Below are 22084 nucleotides of genomic sequence, written 5' to 3' on the forward strand. Positions count from 1 at the left end.
CACGTAACTTGTCATTACTGCAGGCTCCAGAAGGATGTTCTCATAAAAGAAACCTGCAGGCCCTGCTACTCTCCTGCACCTGCTTCTCCGCAGCTCAATTAAGAAACAACAGGGGCCTTTGTATTGTGCCATTCTTTTATCTCCTTGACATTGGTAAGGAAAAGGTTCAGTGGTTCTCCCTGAATCCGACTTGGTGCCATGACAGTTCCCAGCTTTGGCTGCCTGTGCTCTCTGCTGCTCAGACATGCACACTGGACAGTCCATCTTTTTCAGTCCCATTTCTACTTCTGTTTTTAAGGCCTATAAATTTCAAAGTTTCTTCTCATTACAACTTAAATGCAATGGTACGGGCACCTAGAAATAACCGAGGTGGTAGAATGAACACGCTGGCTCACACTGGAACTGGGAGGGGTTTTCTGCAGAATTGCTTGTTTGATTTGGGTTTTCATCCCCTGATTGTCGTTTTCGGCTTGAAAATTTGAGTTTCAGTTTGAAAAGCTCAGTAGTCCAAGGCTCTGCCAAAATTGTAGTGTTTCATCCAGTTTCACACTGCAAACATAATGTTCCTCATATAGTTTGATTACAGGACAGATGTCTAAAGAAGAATGTGCTTGTTTCATATGGCTTTGAATCTCACTTGGAAATTCCCACAGACCTGAAGCAATTTCAAGCACTCCAGGCATAGACCAAGCTCAATTCTGCTGCAAACATTTGCCATGCTTCAAGCTGAGCCTAAGTTGGGGCTGAAGGAGCAGTATTTTATTTTGAGGAGCAAACTCACAAAACACAATTTTTCTCTATTTTTAAAGCACTAACACATGAAAAGTTTTACTAAAATTCCGCCTTTATTGACACACAGAATTTCCAGTGCAATGAAGCCATGTTTGAGGCCGTAGAGCAGCAGGACCTGGATGCTGTTCAGATTCTTCTCTATCAATACACACTGGAGGAACTGGACCTGAACACACCAAACAGCGAGGGACTCACTCCTTTGGATATTGCCATTTTGACAAACAATGTCCCCATTGCCAGGACCCTTCTACACGTTGGAGCAAAGGAAAGCCCACACTGTAAGTAAAGAACACAAAATGACTTAGATAATTGCTTGTATTCTGCTGTTGTTAGAGAAAATCAATTACAGGATACACAAAAATTGCCTGGTTTTATCGTAAGGCTGTTTATAACAAGAGTGCTGGAGGATATTTGCAGCAGTATCTGCTCATTGAATATGTGCTCAGTAGATCTTTTTTGTTCACTCTCTCAGACACACCAACTAATGAATCAGCTTGAGTCCTAATGTGATTAGCACTGGAGGAGCTGGGTTAATAGCAATTTTGAGAAAAAAATCTTTAAAAATATAGCAACAGGAACTCAGGGATTCAAGGATCATGGTCTGAAATGTAGAGTTTGTCATCAAAAATGAATGGATGATGGCTTGTCTAGACTTTGCTTTATTTTGATTATCCTTTTGATTTTGGCTATGCTGCCTTCAGGAGGCCAGTTGTATTGAAATCTGTTACTTCCATTCCCCACAGACCCCTTACTACTGGTCTTCAAATAGCCTAAAATCCCACTTAAATGAGAATTTCAAAGTTCTACAGAACCAGAGAAAGCCTAAACACAAAACAGACTTTCTCACTTTACTGCAATACCAATATCGCTTATAACTACATATTGTACTTATAAAACTTCTTTGTATTCCTTCACGGGCCTTTTTATGCCCAGTTTGTGGGTTGGAGGGTGACTTACCAACCCAATTAATCAACCATATACCATGACACAAACTCTGACGCCTTACGTGGGTCTAAAAATACCCCGATGTAAGAGAATTTGTTTTAAACTGTCAATGCCTATATTTAGGACGTTCCCAGCAAGGCCATAATGAGACTGTGTTTGAGGGGTTCGGCCACTGCAGACTCTGCCATTAATTTGAAGTTAGTTAAATTAACAACATTTAGTGCTGGCATGTCAATCTCAGTGCTCCAGGAAATTGCACCTTGAGGCTACTAACATTGCCAGTTTTTTTCACTGGAGAGTGTGTGTGCATGTGCATGTTGAGTTTTTTTGCCAGACCCTCAGTGTTGGTACACCTTTATTGCTTTTCTATATCCACAGCACTTATATTATCATTTATTCTGGCCTCCTTTAACCTTCCCTGGAGATTTTTGCATAGTGTAGCTGCTCAGTGAAAAGAGTTTTTTAGTTTTATATTTATTTGTTTATTTTTCTGTCATGGTTCATGACTGAGGCTTTAAAAAAAAAGTGTGACAGCATTTAGAGTACATGATTGACTGCTGAAGCAACATTCATTAACCATGACAAATCTAGAGGAAAACACAGTCTTGAGTGTTCTAAACAGCAGTAAAAAAGACTAAACTAATTTTTCATTGACCTCATCTGTAAATAAATGTAGTCTGATGGCAAGCAGGGGCAATCATAAATTAGTATTCATTTCCTGTAATTAATGCAAACATGCCTATGAACACAGAGAATATGAATATATAACCACCTCATTTCCATTTCAAAATATACCCACCAAATTTCCACTTCACTTATCTTGATTTTTAGTTTTTCTTATTGAAATAATGGATGAAACATTCTCAGTAAAAAGCAAATGATCATTTCGTTTGAGTTTCTTACCTGAAGGGTTTGCAGTGGCTGTTTGAAAGCGAAATGCAAAAAGTTGTTTTCAGCCCTCAAAACAAAGGTTCACAACATCTTTTTGCATGGCTTCACTCTTGTGGAACTGATGGCAGTCACTTTTTATTTTCTCCAGACTTTCTGCTCTGCTTTCCATACTCAACCAACCCTGTTCAAATTAAATCCTGTTTCTATCATCTCTGGGCTGCAGGAACATAATCCAGCACCCAGCAGGAGCACTTTCATTTCTCTGTGGTGGGCAATTGAGCAAGACTCCACAGGCTGAATGTGAGGGTAAAATCCTAACTCACCCAGTTTTGGGACTGGACACAGCATCTCTTAATGTGATTAGAAGTACACAAGACAGACGCACAGAGCTGGGAGAAGGCTAAATAGAGGAATTCTTCATTCCATGTCCACACAAAAAGCTTCCTTCACAGAAAACCTTTGCTCTTCCACTGTATATATTAGCTGTAGTCATCCAGCTGAAATCTCATTATAGCCTCTAACCTAACTCTGTAGAAAAGAGGATCTGGAGGACAGATAGCTTCCATCTGTATCACCTGGATTTCTGCCTGGAACAGCAGCAGATAAAGCAATAGAAAGTAAAACTATGATCTTCATCTCCACATGGAACTCAGATTGTATAAATCTCAACAGGAACCCAATATCTTTAAAAACAAAGTAACTAAGATCAGAGAGTACAGCATTTAAAATATTAATTGAGTTGGGGAGAAGACAAAGTGTTATCTTTTCAGTTATTATTATTCATCATATACTCATGGTTTGGTTTGTTCATGTGAACCCAAATAAAAATAAGATTAAAATTCCCACTGGCTGATTGGACACGTTTCCAGGACTCGACAAATGTGGATCTGAACCTTGATTAAACAGATAGAGCCAGATCCTTAGTGAGAACTTGAACCAATGCCAATTCTATACCACCTGAAGCTCTGGCACATAAAATCTCCTTCCTCAGTCCTGTTGTGCTATCAGATGTGTTGCATGTTTATTGTAGGTATGGATCCAGGAAACTCTATCACCTCTGGCCTCCCAGTAAACAACAGTTCTGAGGATACCAGCAGGTTCCAGGGAGCCTGGCCATATGTCCCTGATGTCCATATGAGGAGTGATCAAACTTAAGAAGGATGGCTTCAAGCCAGCTTTTGAAAGCAAAGTCTTAGAGATAAACATTCTTCAAAAACAACCCTTTGGATGTCAGAGGTGTTGAGTAATTCTTTGTTCTCCTGTGGCTGTAAAGATGCCAGGGCACTTTTCACATCAGTAGGATTATTCTTAGACTCTGCTAAACTCTGGCTGTCATGCTGTTATGAGAGACAGAGGCAAAAGTTAAAATGAGAGGTTCAGGCTGGATGAAACAAACACATTTTCACTATAAGCACAGTAAAGCAGTGGAACAGTCTCCATCCATCCTTGGAAGTTTTCAAGACCAAACTGGATAATGCCCTCAGTAACTCAGTCTGACCTCTTGGCTGAACCTGTTTTGAAGAGGATTGGTCTAGAGAAGGCCCTTTCCAATCTAGTTTGTCTCATATGATCCCAATTTAGAAATAACACGTTCATATGTGAATTCATATTAGAAACATCCACATACATATTTGCTCCTGTGGTGTTTTGGTGTCAGAAACCTGTCAGAGTTTTGGTGCTTTATATGGTACAGTTTGATTTTTTCAGAAATGTCTGCTGCTCCTGACTTGTGCAAGTGAGTGATGGGTTCAGTCTCTGTAAGATTCCTGCTGCTCCTGTGAAAGACTTGGGGCAACCAACAGCCTGCCTGTCCCCACTGAGCAATTCCCCACAATTGCTAAGAAGAGCCACATGTGCCAGGGCACTGATTTTGGTGAAAAGAGGCCCTTTAAATAAGGGTATCTCAGACCTCTTCTGCAAAAACACCAGACACCAGAGTTATTTTCTGTGATTTCAGAATTCCTTCTCTGTACACTATTTCCTGTATATTGAACACCAAATCAGCACTTGCATTTCTATTCAATTTAACATCTTTCAAAGTCCTACTTTCTAAACAGCAGATTGAACAATTTTGAAAATAAGACTTGGTTCACCACATTTCACTGTATATTCAAAGGGCTTGTTTAGGGACTTGGGTTAAAATCAAACATAATCTAGTTTGTGATCTATGTGATCTTCATTTTCACCTTGATGTAACCCACAGTAGTTCACATAGAAAATCTGAACAGCTCAACATCAAAATAAAATTATTCTGAGCACTGGAGGAAAAAGATCTCCATGTGTCAAGCTGCTCACTGCCTGTCAGAGGACAAATTAAGTCTCACATGGACAAAACTGTGGCACAAAAAACTAGAAAGAGACCCGTTCTCTAAATTCTTTATTTTGCCAGTTAGATCTCTTATTGTTTGTAGAAGTTTATATATTGTGTTTGTAACCAGTACAATCTTCTTCTTTTTTATGTAAATTTATGATATTATGCCAAAGCAGAGGTCAGAGAGATTATTATTTTAGCTTGGTTTTCATATTCCAACAGGTATGCAATTTCAGTCTACTTCAAACAATTTTAAGCATATGAGAAATACTGGAGGAAAAAATGTGGTGAATTTATTCATGTTGTTAATGGAATTTAAATGACCAGATCTTTAAACGGTATAATTGCCATTGCTCTGACCCACTTGATGGCAGGACAATATCTGGAAGGCAGAGTGTGGAGGGTTTGACCTTACACCATGTGTGTACTAGTTTGAAAGCAAACCAGTGGGAGATCCCAAGCCAGAAACACAATTTAATAGGAAAATTAAAATGAGTGCAATAATACAGAAACACTGACAGAGTCAGAATACATCCTGACACCCTGTAGGGCAGGTAGCAGTCTGATTAAATGGTGGCTGCAGTCCTCTTGGAGTGATAGATGGGGTTCTGTTGAAGCAGTGATCCTGTTAAAAGGGTTAGATCTTCTTCTGAAGGTCCAGAGGTGGTTATGGATGTCTTGTCCTCTGAAAAGGCCAAGCTGGCTGTGGTGTTCCACACTCCAGATTATATACAGGTAGGAATTATATACACACTTCAGATTATCTATAGGTTCCTCCCTCTGGGCGGAGCATCCCACAATGGGATGATGTAATTACATCAGTGATGCAGTGAAGCTTGATGGCCCATTAACAGCAGATATTCCCCGGAGTTATCAGGGATGAGCCATGAAGGAGATAAGGAACACCACCCCACCTGGTTTTAACAGCTAATGAAGATTGGGATAGAATACATACTTTTGATACACACATACACCTTACATTGTGACCTAAGACAACGTGTTTGGAGCATGGCCAGCATTTTACCAAACGCTTCCTCCTTCCCCTTTTTCCCGGCAGTTGTGACCGTGGAGAGCAGGTCTGTGCACCTGAGCACACTGGTGCAGGAGGCCCAGCAGAGGGTGATGGAACTGTCTGCACAAGCAGTGAGTGAAGGGCTGGGCACGGAGAGCAGCGAGAGGGAGAAGCAGCTCAAGGACTGGGAGTGGAGGGTCCGGCTCTACCAGCGCATGAAGGCCGGCTACGAGCACGCCCGTGAGTATGGCACCTTCTTCCCAGCCTGGAAATCCAACTCGGGGTTATTTTAGTGAGGAGGATCTTCAAAAGAGGATCTTTATTTAGAAGGTCTTCAGGGGCAGTTATGGAAGGATATCCACAAAAGCCCACCCCTACAGGGATGAGTGCATTTTTATAGGTTTTAGGAAATCAACATAATGGAGAAAAAGCATCAATTAGGAGGCGAGTGGTGATGCAATGCAGGTCAAGCCTCTTCTCTGAAGTCCTTCCCCCTCTGCACTAGCCGTGCTCTGTCCATGAAAATGTATCTCAAAGACTTGTTCTCAACCTTGGTTCCCAGGAAGAACCAAGACAGCTCTGGGGCCCTGCACCTCCTGGGGCTTGGAGCTCCGGAATCTCTTTTGTCTTTCCCTTTAAGGAAAGGCAATGGAAAAACAACGGGAAACCCAGCTATTAATACAACAGGCTACAGAGCTGCAAATATATGTGTGGAAAACACAGAGAAAAGGAAAAAGGCAAAACCCAAAGGCATCAAGTACAGGGAAACCGTGAGACTCCAGGCAGGAATCTGCAGCTGAGAACCCTCTTCAAAGATGCTGATCCTCACGGCACTGATGTGGAGCAGGAGGAGGTTGGGGAAACCAAGACACAAAGGTGAAATGGCCTTTCCAAGAGGGAGAAGGAAATGGGTGTTAGAACAACAAAGGACCAAACATCAGAGAGCAACAAGCACATGGCTGCATAAAATAAATAAGACATCCAACATCACAACTCTTTGTTCAGGATGCAATGAGTCTGCCCTGCTTATCTCTCTTCACATTTACTCCTGGATCTCATTTAACATGTTCAGAGTTTAAAACAGGATACTATATAACAACATACAAATAGGCAGGAAGAGGGATGGGGACATTGGCCTTTTCTCTGTTGTAATTTGATTATTTTTCAAAAGAAATTACTGTTTTGGAATGGGACTGTTCTAAATATTTGATCAAGATGTGAAATTTCATTTTGCATATAAGAATTGTGAAAATTTAACCTTAATTTTGGTAAGCATTAATCTTAATTTTGGTATCCATTTCATCACGACAGCCACAAATTGAGTCATTTTAAACAGTTGTAAAAAATTAGTCTGTGTCCAAATTAAATGGGAATTTGGGCCCAAACGAAGGAGTAAACAGGCCTGAATTGTTTCTAGACATGTGGATCTTTTAACTGTACCCTATGTGATGAAATACTATCATTGCCATTAACATTTTTACAACCTTCTTTATATAAATGTGCTTACAAATAATTTTCTCAAATTTGTCAAACACTAAGGTTATTTCTTCAAGACAGATGTAGTGCTCCTTCTCTTAGACACTAAATACAGGAAATACAGAAGTAGTGGAAGTTAATATACTGAGTTTTTTAAATCAATCCCAGCAGTAAGTCATGACATTTTGTGTTTGATTTCTGAATTGAGTCTGATTGATATTCTGCAAATTAAGCTTTTTTTTTTTCCCTTTTCTTTTTTAAACAAAAATGTTAGGCCTCAATTGAAAACTGTATTTTGAAACTATTACATCAAAACAATTGTGAAATTTGAAATTTTTGAATCCCAGTAACATAAAGATGTTTCCTGGTTTTTGATAAATTTGAGCCTGTTAGTGAAACCATAAAGATTTCATTAGCTTTTTGTGGTTTTGTCCTTTCTCTCTCCTCCTATCCACCCCAAGAGATTTATAGGGGCTTTTCATTGACATAATTAGCATGAATCTGTTTTATTGGGTTACATATATGCAGGAAGATATTTTTAACCAAAAAGGAGCCAAAACCCATGATAGAAACAAATGGTGTCTGCAGGATATTGTTAGCAGGGGCACTAATTAAAACACTCAAAAGGCAGAAAACACAAACACCTATAACCCGAAGCTCACAATTGCAGGGTGATTTTCAGTGGGTTCTTTGAAGACTCAGGAACATTGTTTGAATAGGATTTGTTGTGCTGAAGAGCTGATGTTTTCTCTTCTCTCCCAGGAGCCCCCGAGGCGCCAACCAATGTCTGTCTCATGGTAACGAGCAGTACATCACTCACTGTCACCTTCCAAGAACCCCTCAGTGTCAACTCAGCTGTGGTGACCAAGTATAAAGGTACTGTATTTAGACATCTTTCATCCCCCTAACAATGTGCAAAAAAATTTGAGGGCTATGTGGCAAAGGGATTTATCTGCAAGAGATTATATTATGATGCAAGTAGTGTTTAAATGTGATTATTTTCCCAGTAAACAGACATAGAGGTGGAATTTTCTTGGAAGATTACCCAAGGAAAAAAAAAATTATTAAAAAAAAAAAAAAATTACCGAAAAGCTTTCTCCATGAGTGCTTTGAAGAAGCTTTGCTTGAGTCGCTGTGGTTAAGACATCAGCTCAATGACTGGGTTGAGATGAACAGTTACAAAACACAAACTAACTTTTGGTGCCTGTGGGCTCCTGAAACCATGTGTATCCTTGTAAAAGCCAAACCCACACCACCATTCCTTAAAGGAATTCCTCTGGAAGCTGAAACTTCTGGCACAGGCATCATACAGCCCAATTAATTAGCTATTCCAGGGCTGCCACATCATTCTTGGAAGAGTGATACATTTGGGGTGGCACCAGTTAGTTGCAAAGTGGAATGAATAAGAAAATGCTTCCATCTGAATAGCCCTGTTGAATAGAGATGGTTTTAAAACAGAATTTCTGTTCCACAGGAAATTCCAACATTAAGAAAAAAAAGCAACTTATATTGAAGATTAGAACAAAAAATGAGAATTTTTTAAATTTCCTGTTTAAAGGAACTTTCAGGTTTTCTACAATCTTTGGAACAGTTAAGTTCTTCAGTGTTAAGCACAGCAATCCACAGCCTCCAGCTTCCAGTGGGAGCATGAATAACACAAGTCAAGGGACTGGGGATCTGAAGCCTACTTGGCCCTGCCCAGGGGAGTGAAGGAGTGGGAGCCTGGAAGTCCCCTTGGTTATTTCCCCCAGTTTCTCCCTTCATGCATCCTGCTGTGTTTGGCTCTTTGTATTGATCATTAAGAGCTCCTTTCAGAGGTCCCTAAACCTAAAATTTCCATACTCACAGCCAGAACCATCCTGGCTGTGTGGTGGGGAGTGTGTTTGGTGTTTCCATAGGTGGGTGTCCCCAGGGATGGCTTCAACAGGGGAGATTCAGAAAGATTCCAAACCTCGAGGGTCCAGCAGCTCCTGGAGCCCTTCCAAAGGTGGGACATGAAGTGCACAGGCTTCACTGCTACCAGCACAAGCTCCCAAAGTGCTACAGAAGCTTATTTTGGAAAAGGCACATTCTCTCTTTCTTTCCTCCTCCTGCTTCTGGTCACTCATCACTGGCTGTGCCCAACAAAATAATTTTTTACATTCTATGAATAAAAAAATAAAATCCCCAACCTCACAGATACCACTGAGGCCATCAAAGGGATAATTCCCTGATAGCCTCAGTAGAAAGCAAATTACTGTATTACACCTAGTCAGCTGTGCAGTGCTGCAGGAAGTGTGATTTTCAAAAACATCAAAGACCTTCAGAAGCCTAAATCTAATTTTTGGCAATGGCTTGTGTTGCCAGGAAACTAAATTTCATTTAAGGGCTTCCCACTGCCTGATTTACTTGTAAAAACAATACTTGGGCTCCTAAAACACCGAAGTTCTCTAGAAAATATCAGACTCTTCTTCATAATAGTTGTATTTTAAATAACCCTGAAAACAATGTCCACCCTCTAATTATAATGACTCGTGGTATTTTCACAGGAAAGCAAATTCCCAAACAGAGCTAATTTTTAAGAATAATTTCATGAAGGTTGCAGTACTTTCCTCTTGGGTATTCATTTGGGTTGAGCCTGGTTTGTACCATGTCAGTGGTGTCCTGGTTTTCATAAACACAGCATTCAGAGAAATTTAATCCAACCTGACCTAACTTTCTGATCAGGCCAGGTAGCACTGCCTGGATTTTGAACTACCCTCACTCGTGATCATTTTAGGCTTTATCAAGTTGACAGTTAGTCTTGCCAGAATATTCTTTTCAAATCCTTTGTCCCAGGAGACTTGCATATTTATGGTTAGATAAAAAGAAAGATCATTAATAGCTCCTTTTGGTGACTTTCAGGAATTAATTAAGCACTGGTTGCAGAATTGTTTATTACATTATGGAGTGAGATTCTTTGTGCTACTTTGAGGGGTCATAAAACGAACCTTTCAAATGATCACTTGCAAGAATGATTAGAACCAGCTAGCAATTACTAGCTCTGAAAGGAGAGCTTGATAACAAAGTGTGAGGATCTTTTTAGTCAAATATATAAACCTCCTGTCCAGAAAACCATTGAAGCATTTTGCTAATTCAGGAACAAAAAGGAAAAAAAAAAAATTAAAAGGCCGTTAAGGTGTTTTTTTCCCCTTCAATACTTTACCATTTCTTTTTCTAAGCAAATTAAAATTCAGGAGCATTTGCAACAGTGTTTAGGGAATACCTGCTCATTAACAGGAACTAATAATGTTCTTTTCTCTGCACCTGAACTACAGGGAATAAAAACTGACATCAATTTTGTTTGACTTAGTTTAGTTCCCCAAAAACAGTGGAAAAAATGCCAATTCAATTTTTCCGGTGTCCTACTTCTCTCTCTTTTTTTTTTTTTTTTTTTTTTAATTTTTTTTTTATTTTAATATATTTTTTCTAAAGCTTTATTTGCCCAAATGTCTTTTAGAAACTGGGCTTGGAACATTATCTAACTGTCTGCTGTTTTCCTGTGTGTGATCTTTTCCCTTGCTAGCTGTATAACTCACAAATAATCATACAGGAGAATAATACTTTGCACTCACTCTCTAACCACTAAAACCATCTCACTTCATTAGGAGATTTAATTTTAACCACACACAGTGAATGGGTATTGACTTTGGTGTCCCAGCTGGATGGCAGCTCAGTGACTGCATTCTGCTCAGCCATTGCTTTAAGGAGCCAGAGTATTCTTTACTTCCTCTCCTGGATTGTTGTTTAATGTTGCAGGCACCATCCTAATGGCTCCCTTCAGTTTCCCTCTGGAGAAGGCTGCAGCATGGTGGTGGCTGATGTGAAATGATTCCTAAGTATATTGTAACTCAGTAAAGTGTTTTGAGGCTGGAAGCAGACAGGCATGACATAAATCAATAATAAAAGTAATAATCTGCTCCATGCTGGAGAATGACTCAAAGCCAGAGACACCTCACCCCAGCCAGTTTGAGGAAGGATGTGAGGCTTCACTGTAATATTGAGAAAAAAAAAACCAAAAAAACCCTGCCCTTGGCTAATTGTGCCCTAGAGCCAAACTTCACATCCCACCATGGAAGTACTTAGGACCTGCTTTAGTTTTACATCTTTGAAAACACAATGAAAACATTCCACGTTGACATACAAAACAACTTGCCACTGTGTGAAGCCGGGGAGAGCTTTGTGTTTACACCACCACCCTGGTGCTGCGGGATGTTTTGTTATCCCAGAGCTGCACCACTGCAACCATCCCGATGAAAAATACCCCACAGCAGCAAAATCCAGACAGACAGCACTCAGCTCCCAGGAACATCCCACTGGAGACGAGCAGCAAGTGCTTGCTGGGCTTTTAAGAACTGTTGTCTTTCATCAATCAGCCTTTCTAGGGTTCACATGTTCCATACAACACATGCACATAAAGAAAGCAGGGGGCTTTTTTCAAAGAAAAAAAAATTAAAAAGTAAATGTTAAGTAATTTTGTCACACATTTTTTTCTGTGTGTTTTAAACCTTATTATTATTTTGCTTTTACAGTGATTAAGCACAGATAAACCTCCTCTTACTGCAGGATTTATTTTTTTTCATCCATTTTCCATCAGAAGTAGTCATAATAATGCTGTGATCCCAAAGTATAGGATAAGGAAGAAAAACGGACATAGTGCTGATCACTACCTGGAAAGGATCACCATGCAGTGAAAAATCTCTGTTTATATTTTATTTACAATTTTTAAACAAACAACTATATCCCCTTTTGAAGAAAAAAAATGAAACAGCTTGTATAACCCAAGTTGAGCAAATTTATTTTAGAGCCTGGAACTATTTAAGTTTGAAGAGAGAGGAAGAAAGACATGTTTGATGTAGCAAACAAAGCCAATCTTCTCTGTTTGGTTGTAGCTGTGGATGCCAAGTTATTTTCCAGATAGTGATGCTGAGCTGTCTAGGCCACTTTAGCCCTTTTTACCTTTTTGTTTAGTTTGGTATTTTAGCAGAGTATTTCATGTTTGTCAGAACTTCCCAGCTGCCTTCCAGGATTTCTTTTGCATGGAAAGAAGATTTTTATTTTCAGTCAGTGTAGCTCTTTAAAACACAAAACAAAACAGGTCAGCTTAGATGAGGAAAGGAGTTACATTTTGCCTAAATTTTGAGAAAAGGTCGTTCCCTGCCTCCATTCTCCCAAAGCACTTTGTGGTCCATTCCAGAATTTTTTATTTTTTTTTTTAAATGAGAATAATTTCAATTGTCTTTGAGTCACTGTTTCAGTCCTGGCTGGGAATGCAGTAGCCCCAGGATGGTGCTGTCATGTGGCTGCATGAAATGGGTCAGTTCCAGAACAGATCAGTCCGATTTGCTGCTGTCATTGCAGTCTCAGCTAAAGCATGGGTGAGGCTGCCTTCACACTCAGGGTTGGGAATGAGGAATGAGGAATTCCTGGGCTCAGGAATGAGCAGCCTGGGCCTGTTTGAGACCTGCCCTGGAGCTCAAAAGGAACCTGGATCTGCGATTCTCAGCTGGCTTCTCTCCAGGTGGATGGAAACTTTACATTGAAGATTTCAGTGTGAAAAACCTCCAAGACTTAACAGGAGTGATCGATAAATTTTAAATGTGATTCTGCCTGTTTTATTCTTGGGGGTAATCCTTTCCCAACCAAATAATCTCATCATTTTGTGTGGGCTTCTGCTTGCCCCTATGAGCACATAAAAACAGCAAATACCACATTTTTAATTATGTATTTAATATGTTTATCAAAAGTTAGCCTTCTCTGTTTGACCAAGTTTGGATTTGTTCCATAGCAGGCTCCCTGCAGTGATCCTCAAAGACCTAAATATGTAGATATATATATTATAGTATCTCTATATAGCTATATCTATATATAGCTATATATATCTTTCTCCACTTTGGTGACAACTCTCTGCTCACACAGCAGTGTCAGAGTGGAAAGCAGGAAGCCTGGGCTTTCTTTGACTTCTAGAAGAACCCTGGTTATGGAAATGAATGCTTGTGGAAGCGAATCTTATGAAAACAAAGTGCTTTAATAATAATACCTCTGTCTCTCTAAAGTAGATGCTGTGTCACTGCTTGATTCTGGTCCAGTCCATAGTGGAATTGAGCAGCATTCTGCACTTTGTCTTGAAATCCTTTCCACGTATTATTCAAAGTTTCTTTGTATATTTTGAAACTCGTTCTTTCTTTCCTCAAAACAGTTCTTGCTCCATAAAAAGAAAAGAGAATACATTTCTTTGTAAGACATTTGAATTTATCCTGCTGAATAGGTGTGGTCTGATATTTTTTACAGTAGTTCATTTATGGCATTTTATTAGGTCTCCCGGGCACTTTATTTGCACGTTACATTTTGGTAGCTAACAGGACTGTGCAATTTGACTTCTATTTTTATGCCTAGCCAGTACAGAAATGTATAAAAGTTAAAACAAACCTTTCTATTTCTAGCTCCTGTCAATGTCTGTAGTATGTGCTGGACTTAACATAAAATTTAAGACCTTCTATTATTTAAGTTTGTTATGATTTAAAATCACCTTTGAACATGAATCACAAATTAAGTGACGGTGTAATTAACTAATGTAGCTAATCAAACACTGGTTACTCAGCTGAATCATTCTTTCCTCCTGCTTTGTGTTTTATAAGGATTTTGAGCAGCAGTTCAGGATAAATACCTCTGAGAAAACCCAGACACACAGGCTCTACTTTTGTCTGCCTTGGTTTCTAAGGAAAAAGGCCCATATCATGATGCTGTTGAATTTTAGACACTGCTTTGCCTTTTACGTTTGCTTTGACTTACCAAATTAATGAGTTTTGGGGTTTTTTTTAACTCCAGTTCATAGTAATGCCATAGAGTTGGTGGATCCCTTGTAGTCAGTGGCAGGATTAGGACTCAAGACCTTCAGCTTCTGTCCTGAAGGAGGTCCATGATTTAGCAGATATTTTGATTAATAGATTTGGGATTGAAGACTCACTGAAGAATTAAATAAAACCAGAATGTCTTCAAAGGGTTTATGGCAAAGTTTCTCTGCTCACAGCTTCATCTTAAGTCTCCTCTGGCCCATCATGGACTTTCCTGGAGCACTGACAAGCATCAAAGGTCTAGGTCTTATTTGCCTCCCCAGCCAAAGCCTGATCCTGTTCTAGTGGTCAGAGCCCCAGAACAGATCTGGGGGTCTGAATTTGGAATCTGTAAATTTGGAATCAGGCCTTGGGATTTGCTGCAAGTTCCTAGCTTGTGTACTGAGCATGAAGTGCAGGGTTTCCTGCTTCCCTGCAGGAGTGCCCAGTTAATGAGCACCCCATCAGTTTGTGCATGAGCACTCAGTTAATTTACTAACAAGCACCCAACTGGCTCACCCATGAGCTCCCTCTTAACCCATGTCGGAGCTCAGTCAGTTCACTCCTGAGCACCCACCCGGCTCACTCCTGAGCACATTGATGGGCACTGGCAGCTTCCAGGACCAGGGGCAACTGAAGGAGTGGGAGGAGGTCAGGAGAGGCCATGTGAAAGCCACAGCAGGGTATAAGTGGGGGAGTGTAAGTGGATTAAGTTCAGTCTAGGAAAGATAGTGGGAAGGTGTTAAATTAAATGGTTTTTAAATTATATTTACTTTCTCCTCACTTTGAACGAATTATTAGAAATTTGTGTTAATTGGCAATAAATTGAATTAAGTAAAAGCTCCCCAAATCAAGGCTGTTTTGCCCACAACACCTGTCTGCATTGCTGGGGAAGGTGAAAGCTCTTTAAGTTACTGTAGGGATTAGTTTATAAAGAAATAAAAGCCTTAAATATGGTTAATCAATGTCTAGGCAGCAAAGTCCCTCTTTATATCACAGGAGAGCTAAAGGACCAGGAGTGGAATCCCATTAACCAGATAACTTGAATTAGCCTCTGTGCGTTTCCTCCCTTTGCTCCTCACACTGTGCAATGCTCTGCTCTGCCTCCTACATTGTGACAGATTACTTTGTTGTGTGCATTTTCCCAGCTGCTCATTATTAATTAGATTTTAATGTGGTGTTTGGGGATGAAGCTGAGCCTGCCCCGTGCACCCTTCACAACAAGGATGGGCCCCTGCCTGTGGGAGCTTCCCCCAGCTCTGTCTGCACAGGTCACAGGAGAACGACTTTCCCACTGGGAGGGGAAGCTTGCAGAGCCCAAGCCAAGCTTTTCTAGGATGTGAAGCCTCTGCATAACAGCCCCATTTATTCTCCAATCCCCTCTCACAGTTCTAACACATCCTCTCTCTCTCACTTTTCTTTCCATGGCCACAGTGGGATATGTTTGTCATTTCGGGGCTGAGAAACAAATCTTGGCTGTTATTATAATCCATTGTAGCTTTCTAACCACTGGCCCGCATTGGAAGGCTGAATGTATACCCACATGGCACATTTTCTTAGTTATTTATAAAATGTTAGTAAGAAATGTCATTTTCACTAAGAGAGGAAAAAATTTCCCTCTTGCACTGGAATAGCTGGCCTTATTGCAAACAGATAAAGAATTGCTGGGATTTAGAAAACACTAAACAAATACTTCAGAAAAAAAAAGGGTTTTTTAAGAAAAAATTCTCTTGGTGAGAATTTTATTAAAATTCAGTAAAAATAGTATCTTATAAATCATTTATATAATGCAGATTTGCTTTAAGATGAACTAGTGAAACCATGATCAAGCAAAGATGTGTCTTTGGCACCCAGCCTGCTGTCATAATGGTTCCCATAAATGTCAAGACATAAAATAGAGTATTCTGGCCTGGGTCAAAGGAACATCCAGAAATAGGGCCACAAGAAAGGTTATTTAACATCATTGGTTATTGTTAGCAGGCATAAAATGCAAAGGAGCCCAAAGCTGTTGGGAAGAAGATTTACTGCAAATAAAGTATTTGATTATTAAAAAAAAAAAAAAAAAATCTCTGAAATAAGTATCATGAAGATTTATAGCCACCGAAGTTCCAAATGAAGATGTGCTCTCTAGGAATAGTCTAAAGATGCTTTTTTTGGTACTCTGTCTTTTACTGCTCTGTCTTGTTCTGCTGAGAGGCCCTTAAACCCCGTGGCAGCTCTTTCCCACCACACCCCAGCAGTGCCTTGTTTGCCTCAGGTGGGCAAAGAGCTGTTTGTTTGCATCTTTTTTCATTCCTCTTCAGCTTTACTGATGCCTCTACAAAGAGCCTTGGATAAGTTTACAGAAATAACTGAAATGACAGATAAGATCCAAAACAATGAACACTAATATTTAGAGCAGTTTGGAGCTCAGGTTTTAATTTAAGCTGTACCTAGAAATCCACAGGCCATGACTGTGTTTTAACTTCTGTGTTTGCACAAACTGCTCAGTGCCAAACATTTGTTTTTTCCTAGCAGCATTATGCTGTCAGTAATCCCTACAGCTGGTACGATTTGTCTTTCTCCTATCATTGGAGGATTTCCAAATATGAGAGAGGCATGAACACAGCCTGAACTGAAAATGGGAAAAAATTGGGTTCCTTTCTTAAATCAGGCTGGAAAGAACAGTTGAAAACAGCAAGGAGGAGCTGGCCAAATACTACAAACAGTGTTCTCCATCAGAGCTGGTGATGCTCCACACCAACAGATTCCTCCTGCTTTTCACTGGTGTTCAGGTCATTTCGCTTGTTTGACAAATATTTGTTTAGGGTCTTCCATCCTGATTTTATTCATATGAATGGCAGTGTTTTATGTCCTTAAATCCAGCTGCTAAGACATTATGAGAGCAAATCATTAAGATATTTTTGTGGAGATCAGCGAGCAGAAAAAGATGGCATGAAGCGGTTTCTGGCGGTGCTCTCTGTCAGTTTTATATTTCAAAGGAAGCTAATAAGTAACACAATTATTTGTTTGGGGGCCCTTGGAAACAGCAGATAAAACCACCATCATCCCAGGCGCTGGACATGGCAGGAGGGGAAGGAGACAGAACCTTTGCTGCTCAAGCCTGCCTTAAAAGCTGGAGTGGCAGAACGCAGTGCCCAAGGTCACTCAGCAAGTCAGTGGCAGATGAAGGAATAAAATCCAGAATTCCAGCTCCATACACTACTCTGCAGACCCCAACAAGCAGCAACTCCTGTCCCTCAGTCTAATTAATCTACTCAGCAATTCAGTAATTTAAGCAGAAGGAAAAACAAATGTCAAGACAAGAAACAAATTCTACTGTGGCTCAGGCTATTTACTTAACTCAGGAGAAGATGCTTTCCTGAATGACTCTACAATAGGGTCAGGAAGTGTTTTCTGTCTTCCTTTTGCTCTTTATCTGTCTGTCCATCTCTCTGATAAGCTGTTAAAGGCATGCTCTGTATAACAGAAAGATTGTGAGTGGAAAAGAAACAGGTGAAAATAAACTTCTCCCTTTATTTTAAAGTGCGTGAATTGAGTATTTAAAAAAAAAAAAAAAAAAAAAACTCTCAGAAAAAAAACTTGGCCACAAGTAAGTTACATAACTTAAGCCAGTCTAAAATTATGTGCCAGCAATTTACATGAGTTTTATGTAACTGTTTATACTGCTGTTTATTTAAAAATTACTACTTATCTTGGCGACCGCAGCAACACATCGTGCATTTGCTAGCTCTGGAATACAGGGCACCTTCATTAAAACACATAGTCACCAATATATTAAACACACAAAAAAGCCCTGCTCTGACATAACATGAAGTGTCAGATGGAAAGCCGCAACAGCAAAGACATTCAGCGTTCACAACAAAGCAGCCCTTTGGGGTGTTCAGAACAGGACTGGAACATGCTCCATCCTTAATTCACCCAACAGCTTTCAGGTCCTTTACAGCACAGTTGGTGCAGTCTACAAGACCAGCTCCTGTTCCTGGGCTCTTATAAAGGACCCTCTTCATCCTCAGCTTTCTATGCTGGAGCGTGTTTATAATTCAGCATTTACGTGCTGAGGTGAGGCAGCCTTTTGTTCTTTCTTAAAGTCCCAAGGACTTCAGCGTGACACAAGTGGTTGGTAGTTTCTGTTTGCTCTGTCTCTCACAAAGGAGGCAAAGATTCAGCTAAATCTTCATGATGGGTTGCTCATGGTGAGATTACATAATTTTAGGTCCAGGTCCATCACCAGGACAGGGCTGTGGGTGAGTGGCTTTGTATTGGTACCAGGAAGAGCTGCAGATATCCCACAGAGCCAGGCAGTGGGAGCAACACTGGCCTAATACATGGATTTTGCCCTTGTTTTGGGGGCCTGTTGACTGAACAAGGTGCTTTACACCTCCTTACTCCATTTTCACTTCTATAAAATAAGAAAACTGGCATCCATGTCCTCCTTGGAGGTTTCTAGCCAAACGAATCAGTATAGCAGAATATTATGTATTATTTTTAGATGACCATTGCAGTAGAGAGCTGAAAACTGGTAATGCAGAGCAGGAGATATAAACCTAAGTGATAAATTATTTCCATGGATTTGCATTTCTTTAAAGCTGTATCATGTCCTCTTCTCACTTGAATCAGTAAAATTATGCAAGGAAAAAGTTTGTTAAAATTATAAGTAAGCAAGAAAATTCCAAAACTTGTTATGAGTTACTTTATGACAGATATACTTTGAAATGAGGGGGAAAAGAAGGCACTATTCCAACACAGCTGTTGAAAAAATATTTATTTTTCAGTTATGGAAATTTTTTATTGAAAATGGGGGACGGGTATTTTTCCAAAAGTGAGGTTTTTAAATAAATACATTTGAAAATTAGGTTTTGAGTAACTTTGGATACACCATCTTGTTAGGTAAATATCCTTTTACAGGAGGGTTCTCAACCATGATAACCATAACCTGATCCACGAGCTAATATCATAGTCCTGTGTTACAACTACATGGGGCTCAGCCACCACTGGCTAAGTTAAAAAAAAAATGCAAAATGCTGGCACTGCTGGTTGCATAAGGAGAGGCACAGCTGAGCTCAGCCTGGCAGCCAGAGAAGGATGGGGCACCCTGGGGGCACCCTCAGCACCCCAAGGCAGGATGAGCACTGGGTCACTCTCCCAAGGCAGTTGCTGTCCCTCAAGGGGCTGGGACATCCCAGTGTCACCCAGCACACAGGGGCTCAGTGACACCAGCTGTCCTGAGAGATCAGAGCAAAGCTTTCTGATTTAATACCACAAAACCTCTCAGTGGGCTTCCTCACTGCTCCTGAGGTGGCTTTTGGAGACCATGTCACCCTGTTCTCCCCTTGGAAACTCAGCACCTCTCCCTGAACTCAGCAGCCTTTGATTCTTTCTGAGAACAAGCTGCCATGCTGTTGCTAGCCACAACAGCAGTGTTGTGGTGTTCCTGCTGGTCACAGCCTTGCAGACAGGTAGGACTGCAATCCTGCTCAGATTCAGGCATTGCCTCCTCTTCAGACAGTGTGCCAACACCTCTAAATACTGGGAGCAATCCTCTAAGTGCCAAATTCAAGTGGAAGGGGACCCACATCAAGGACAGGGCTGCAATGTTTATTTGTGTAAGCTGCTCAAATTTAAATTTGTCTCTTGAAGTACCAGTTTGTGTCTGGGCAGCCTCCAGTCCATAGAACAGTTAAAAATTTGGGAAGATCAAAAGCTTCTTAGAGCTACTTCTCTCACCCTTGGCTTTTGCTTTGTGCTGTGTCACGAGTGACCCAACCACTGCCCCTCTCTTGGACACTTGGGCACGCCTGGGGATTCCAAAGAGGGCAGGATTTTCTGGCAGAATCTGTCCTGAGTGACACTGTCTTGCTTGACATGAATCCTTGAAAAGACAAAAGTGTCTGAAGTGACTGCAAGCCTGTTGACAACACGTTCAGCAGTTTGAACAGGGTTTCTCCTTCTGGAAAACACAAAACATGTCCAAGTCTGTAGCATGAGTACAGTGTCTGCAGTGATTTAATACACAAGTTAGAAACATTGAAAATCATGGTTTACAATGGAAAGTCTGACAAGCCATCAAGTTCAATGTTACTTTTAAGTATTCTTATAATTAAACTGTCAACAAAACCCTACAATATGGTACTGCAACAGTCTCTACATTTTCCTGCTAATGTACAGAGATAGCTTCCACTGAAGGTGGCAGTAATTAGGTATTTAAAACCCACGGAAAACTAGAAAAATACACAGTGAGAAAATTCAATGAGAATATAAAAAACCCAATCTTCTTTTCTTTGCAGCAAACAAAAAAATGTTGCAGAGCATGCTGTGCATTCACAAACTGCAATCAGAGAAAAGGAGCGATTAGGCGAGAAGGGAAAAATGAGTTGTGTTATTGATACTTGGCTGTTTCAGAAAAATGTGTTGGCAGTGAAGTGTTGAATATGCTGAACAAGAAATTCTCTGAAATCGTTCTCTTTTAGCAGGTAAACACCAGTATGATACTGCCAGAAAATGAAAAATCCACATGTTGAAATTAGATTACCCATATCCTCTGATCTATTCCAAATTATCAACTTCAATACTAATGAATATACAAAAACTATTCTGTGAATAGTTTTTAGGAAATAAAAGAAAGATTTATATTGAATTCTTCAATGTAAATCCAGGAAATTCACGAGATTCCCCAGTTTCTGCTGTAAAATAATTCAAGAGATTAATTTCACTATGGTTTTGATAGGTTTTCCTGGAAGTTTGAATCTGAAGGTACCTTCAGAAAATCTCTACCCAAATGAACCAGGGGTAGTTTGTGGCCTGAGGAGCCAAAAGGACTCTGTGCTCACACTCACCTGTGCAGATCCAATGCAAGTCAGTGCTTTTTGTTGGTTAGGATGTATAAACTTCCAAATGGCATTAACAGCTCCAATTCCTTCACCTTCTCTTTTCCACTACTTCTCTGTCTTTTAAAGGAAAACGTTTAAATCTGGGTAATGGTGACTTAAAGTAATTTGTATTGCAATCTATTTTTAAGAATTCTTTCCTGAAAAGCTTTTGAACAGTATTACTGTTAAGCATGACTTTTAGTATACACATGGACTGGGAAACTGCTAGGAGAAAAGTTAACCTGTGAGTGATTCAAGTCCTTTGACTTCTTTGCTTGGACTGGTACCTGATTGATTTTCTCCTGCTATTTGTTTCTAGTGGAATGGAGCTCTTCAGAAGACTTTTCTCCTTTGGCTGGTGAAATAATTATGGATAATCTTCACTCTTTGAGGTGCTCCATCACAGGTCTCAGGACGGTGAGTTCCAGAGGACTCATTTAGACCTTGATGGCCAAGTCCCCTCAGTGATACAAAGACAGGAGAATTTGCATCAGCACCCCTTGGAAATCACTGCAGAGACTTTCTTGTAGCAACATGTTCCAGTGATTGAGCACGATATCTCTGGTAGCTATAATCCAAAAGTCACCAAAGAACAGAACCATTTCTTGAGTTATCATTCTCAGGAGAAATTGGGAAAGACTGGAGCAAAAGCTGCTGTTTTCTGGATCACAGGATAATCAGTGCAGATCAAAGGCTCCTGAGAAATCTAGACCTGACTCTGATGACCATCACCTGAAATAACCACTCTTTCTCTTCTCCTTCTTCCAGAAATGCATATTTTGGTGGCAATCATTCTCATTTTTGTTATTTGTCTTTGTATATCTCTTTTACACCAGACAGAACTGGGTCTCAAACCTTGTCCTTAAATCTTTGTAGCGTGTTTCGATCTATCATGGTGCATTTAAATTATTAAAGCTATTTGAGTTTCTCACTGAAA

At 40.1% G+C, this 22084-nt stretch overlaps 1 protein-coding gene across 1 annotated transcript in view; it reads left to right on the forward strand.

Annotated features, from left to right (window-relative positions):
• ANKFN1 (ankyrin repeat and fibronectin type III domain containing 1) overlaps positions 1–22084 on the forward strand; it is a 59081-nt gene that overhangs the window by 6485 nt on the left and 30512 nt on the right. Inside the window, exons 2-5 of the mRNA XM_066332159.1 lie at positions 860–1070; positions 5997–6191; positions 8190–8303; positions 21467–21564. Of these exons, the coding sequence (XP_066188256.1) occupies positions 860–1070; positions 5997–6191; positions 8190–8303; positions 21467–21564 (618 nt within the window). The remainder of the gene's footprint in view (positions 1–859; positions 1071–5996; positions 6192–8189; positions 8304–21466; positions 21565–22084) is intronic.

Source organism: Sylvia atricapilla, chromosome 18, assembly GCF_009819655.1.
Source record: "Sylvia atricapilla isolate bSylAtr1 chromosome 18, bSylAtr1.pri, whole genome shotgun sequence".
NCBI classification, from domain to species: Eukaryota; Metazoa; Chordata; class Aves; order Passeriformes; family Sylviidae; genus Sylvia; species Sylvia atricapilla.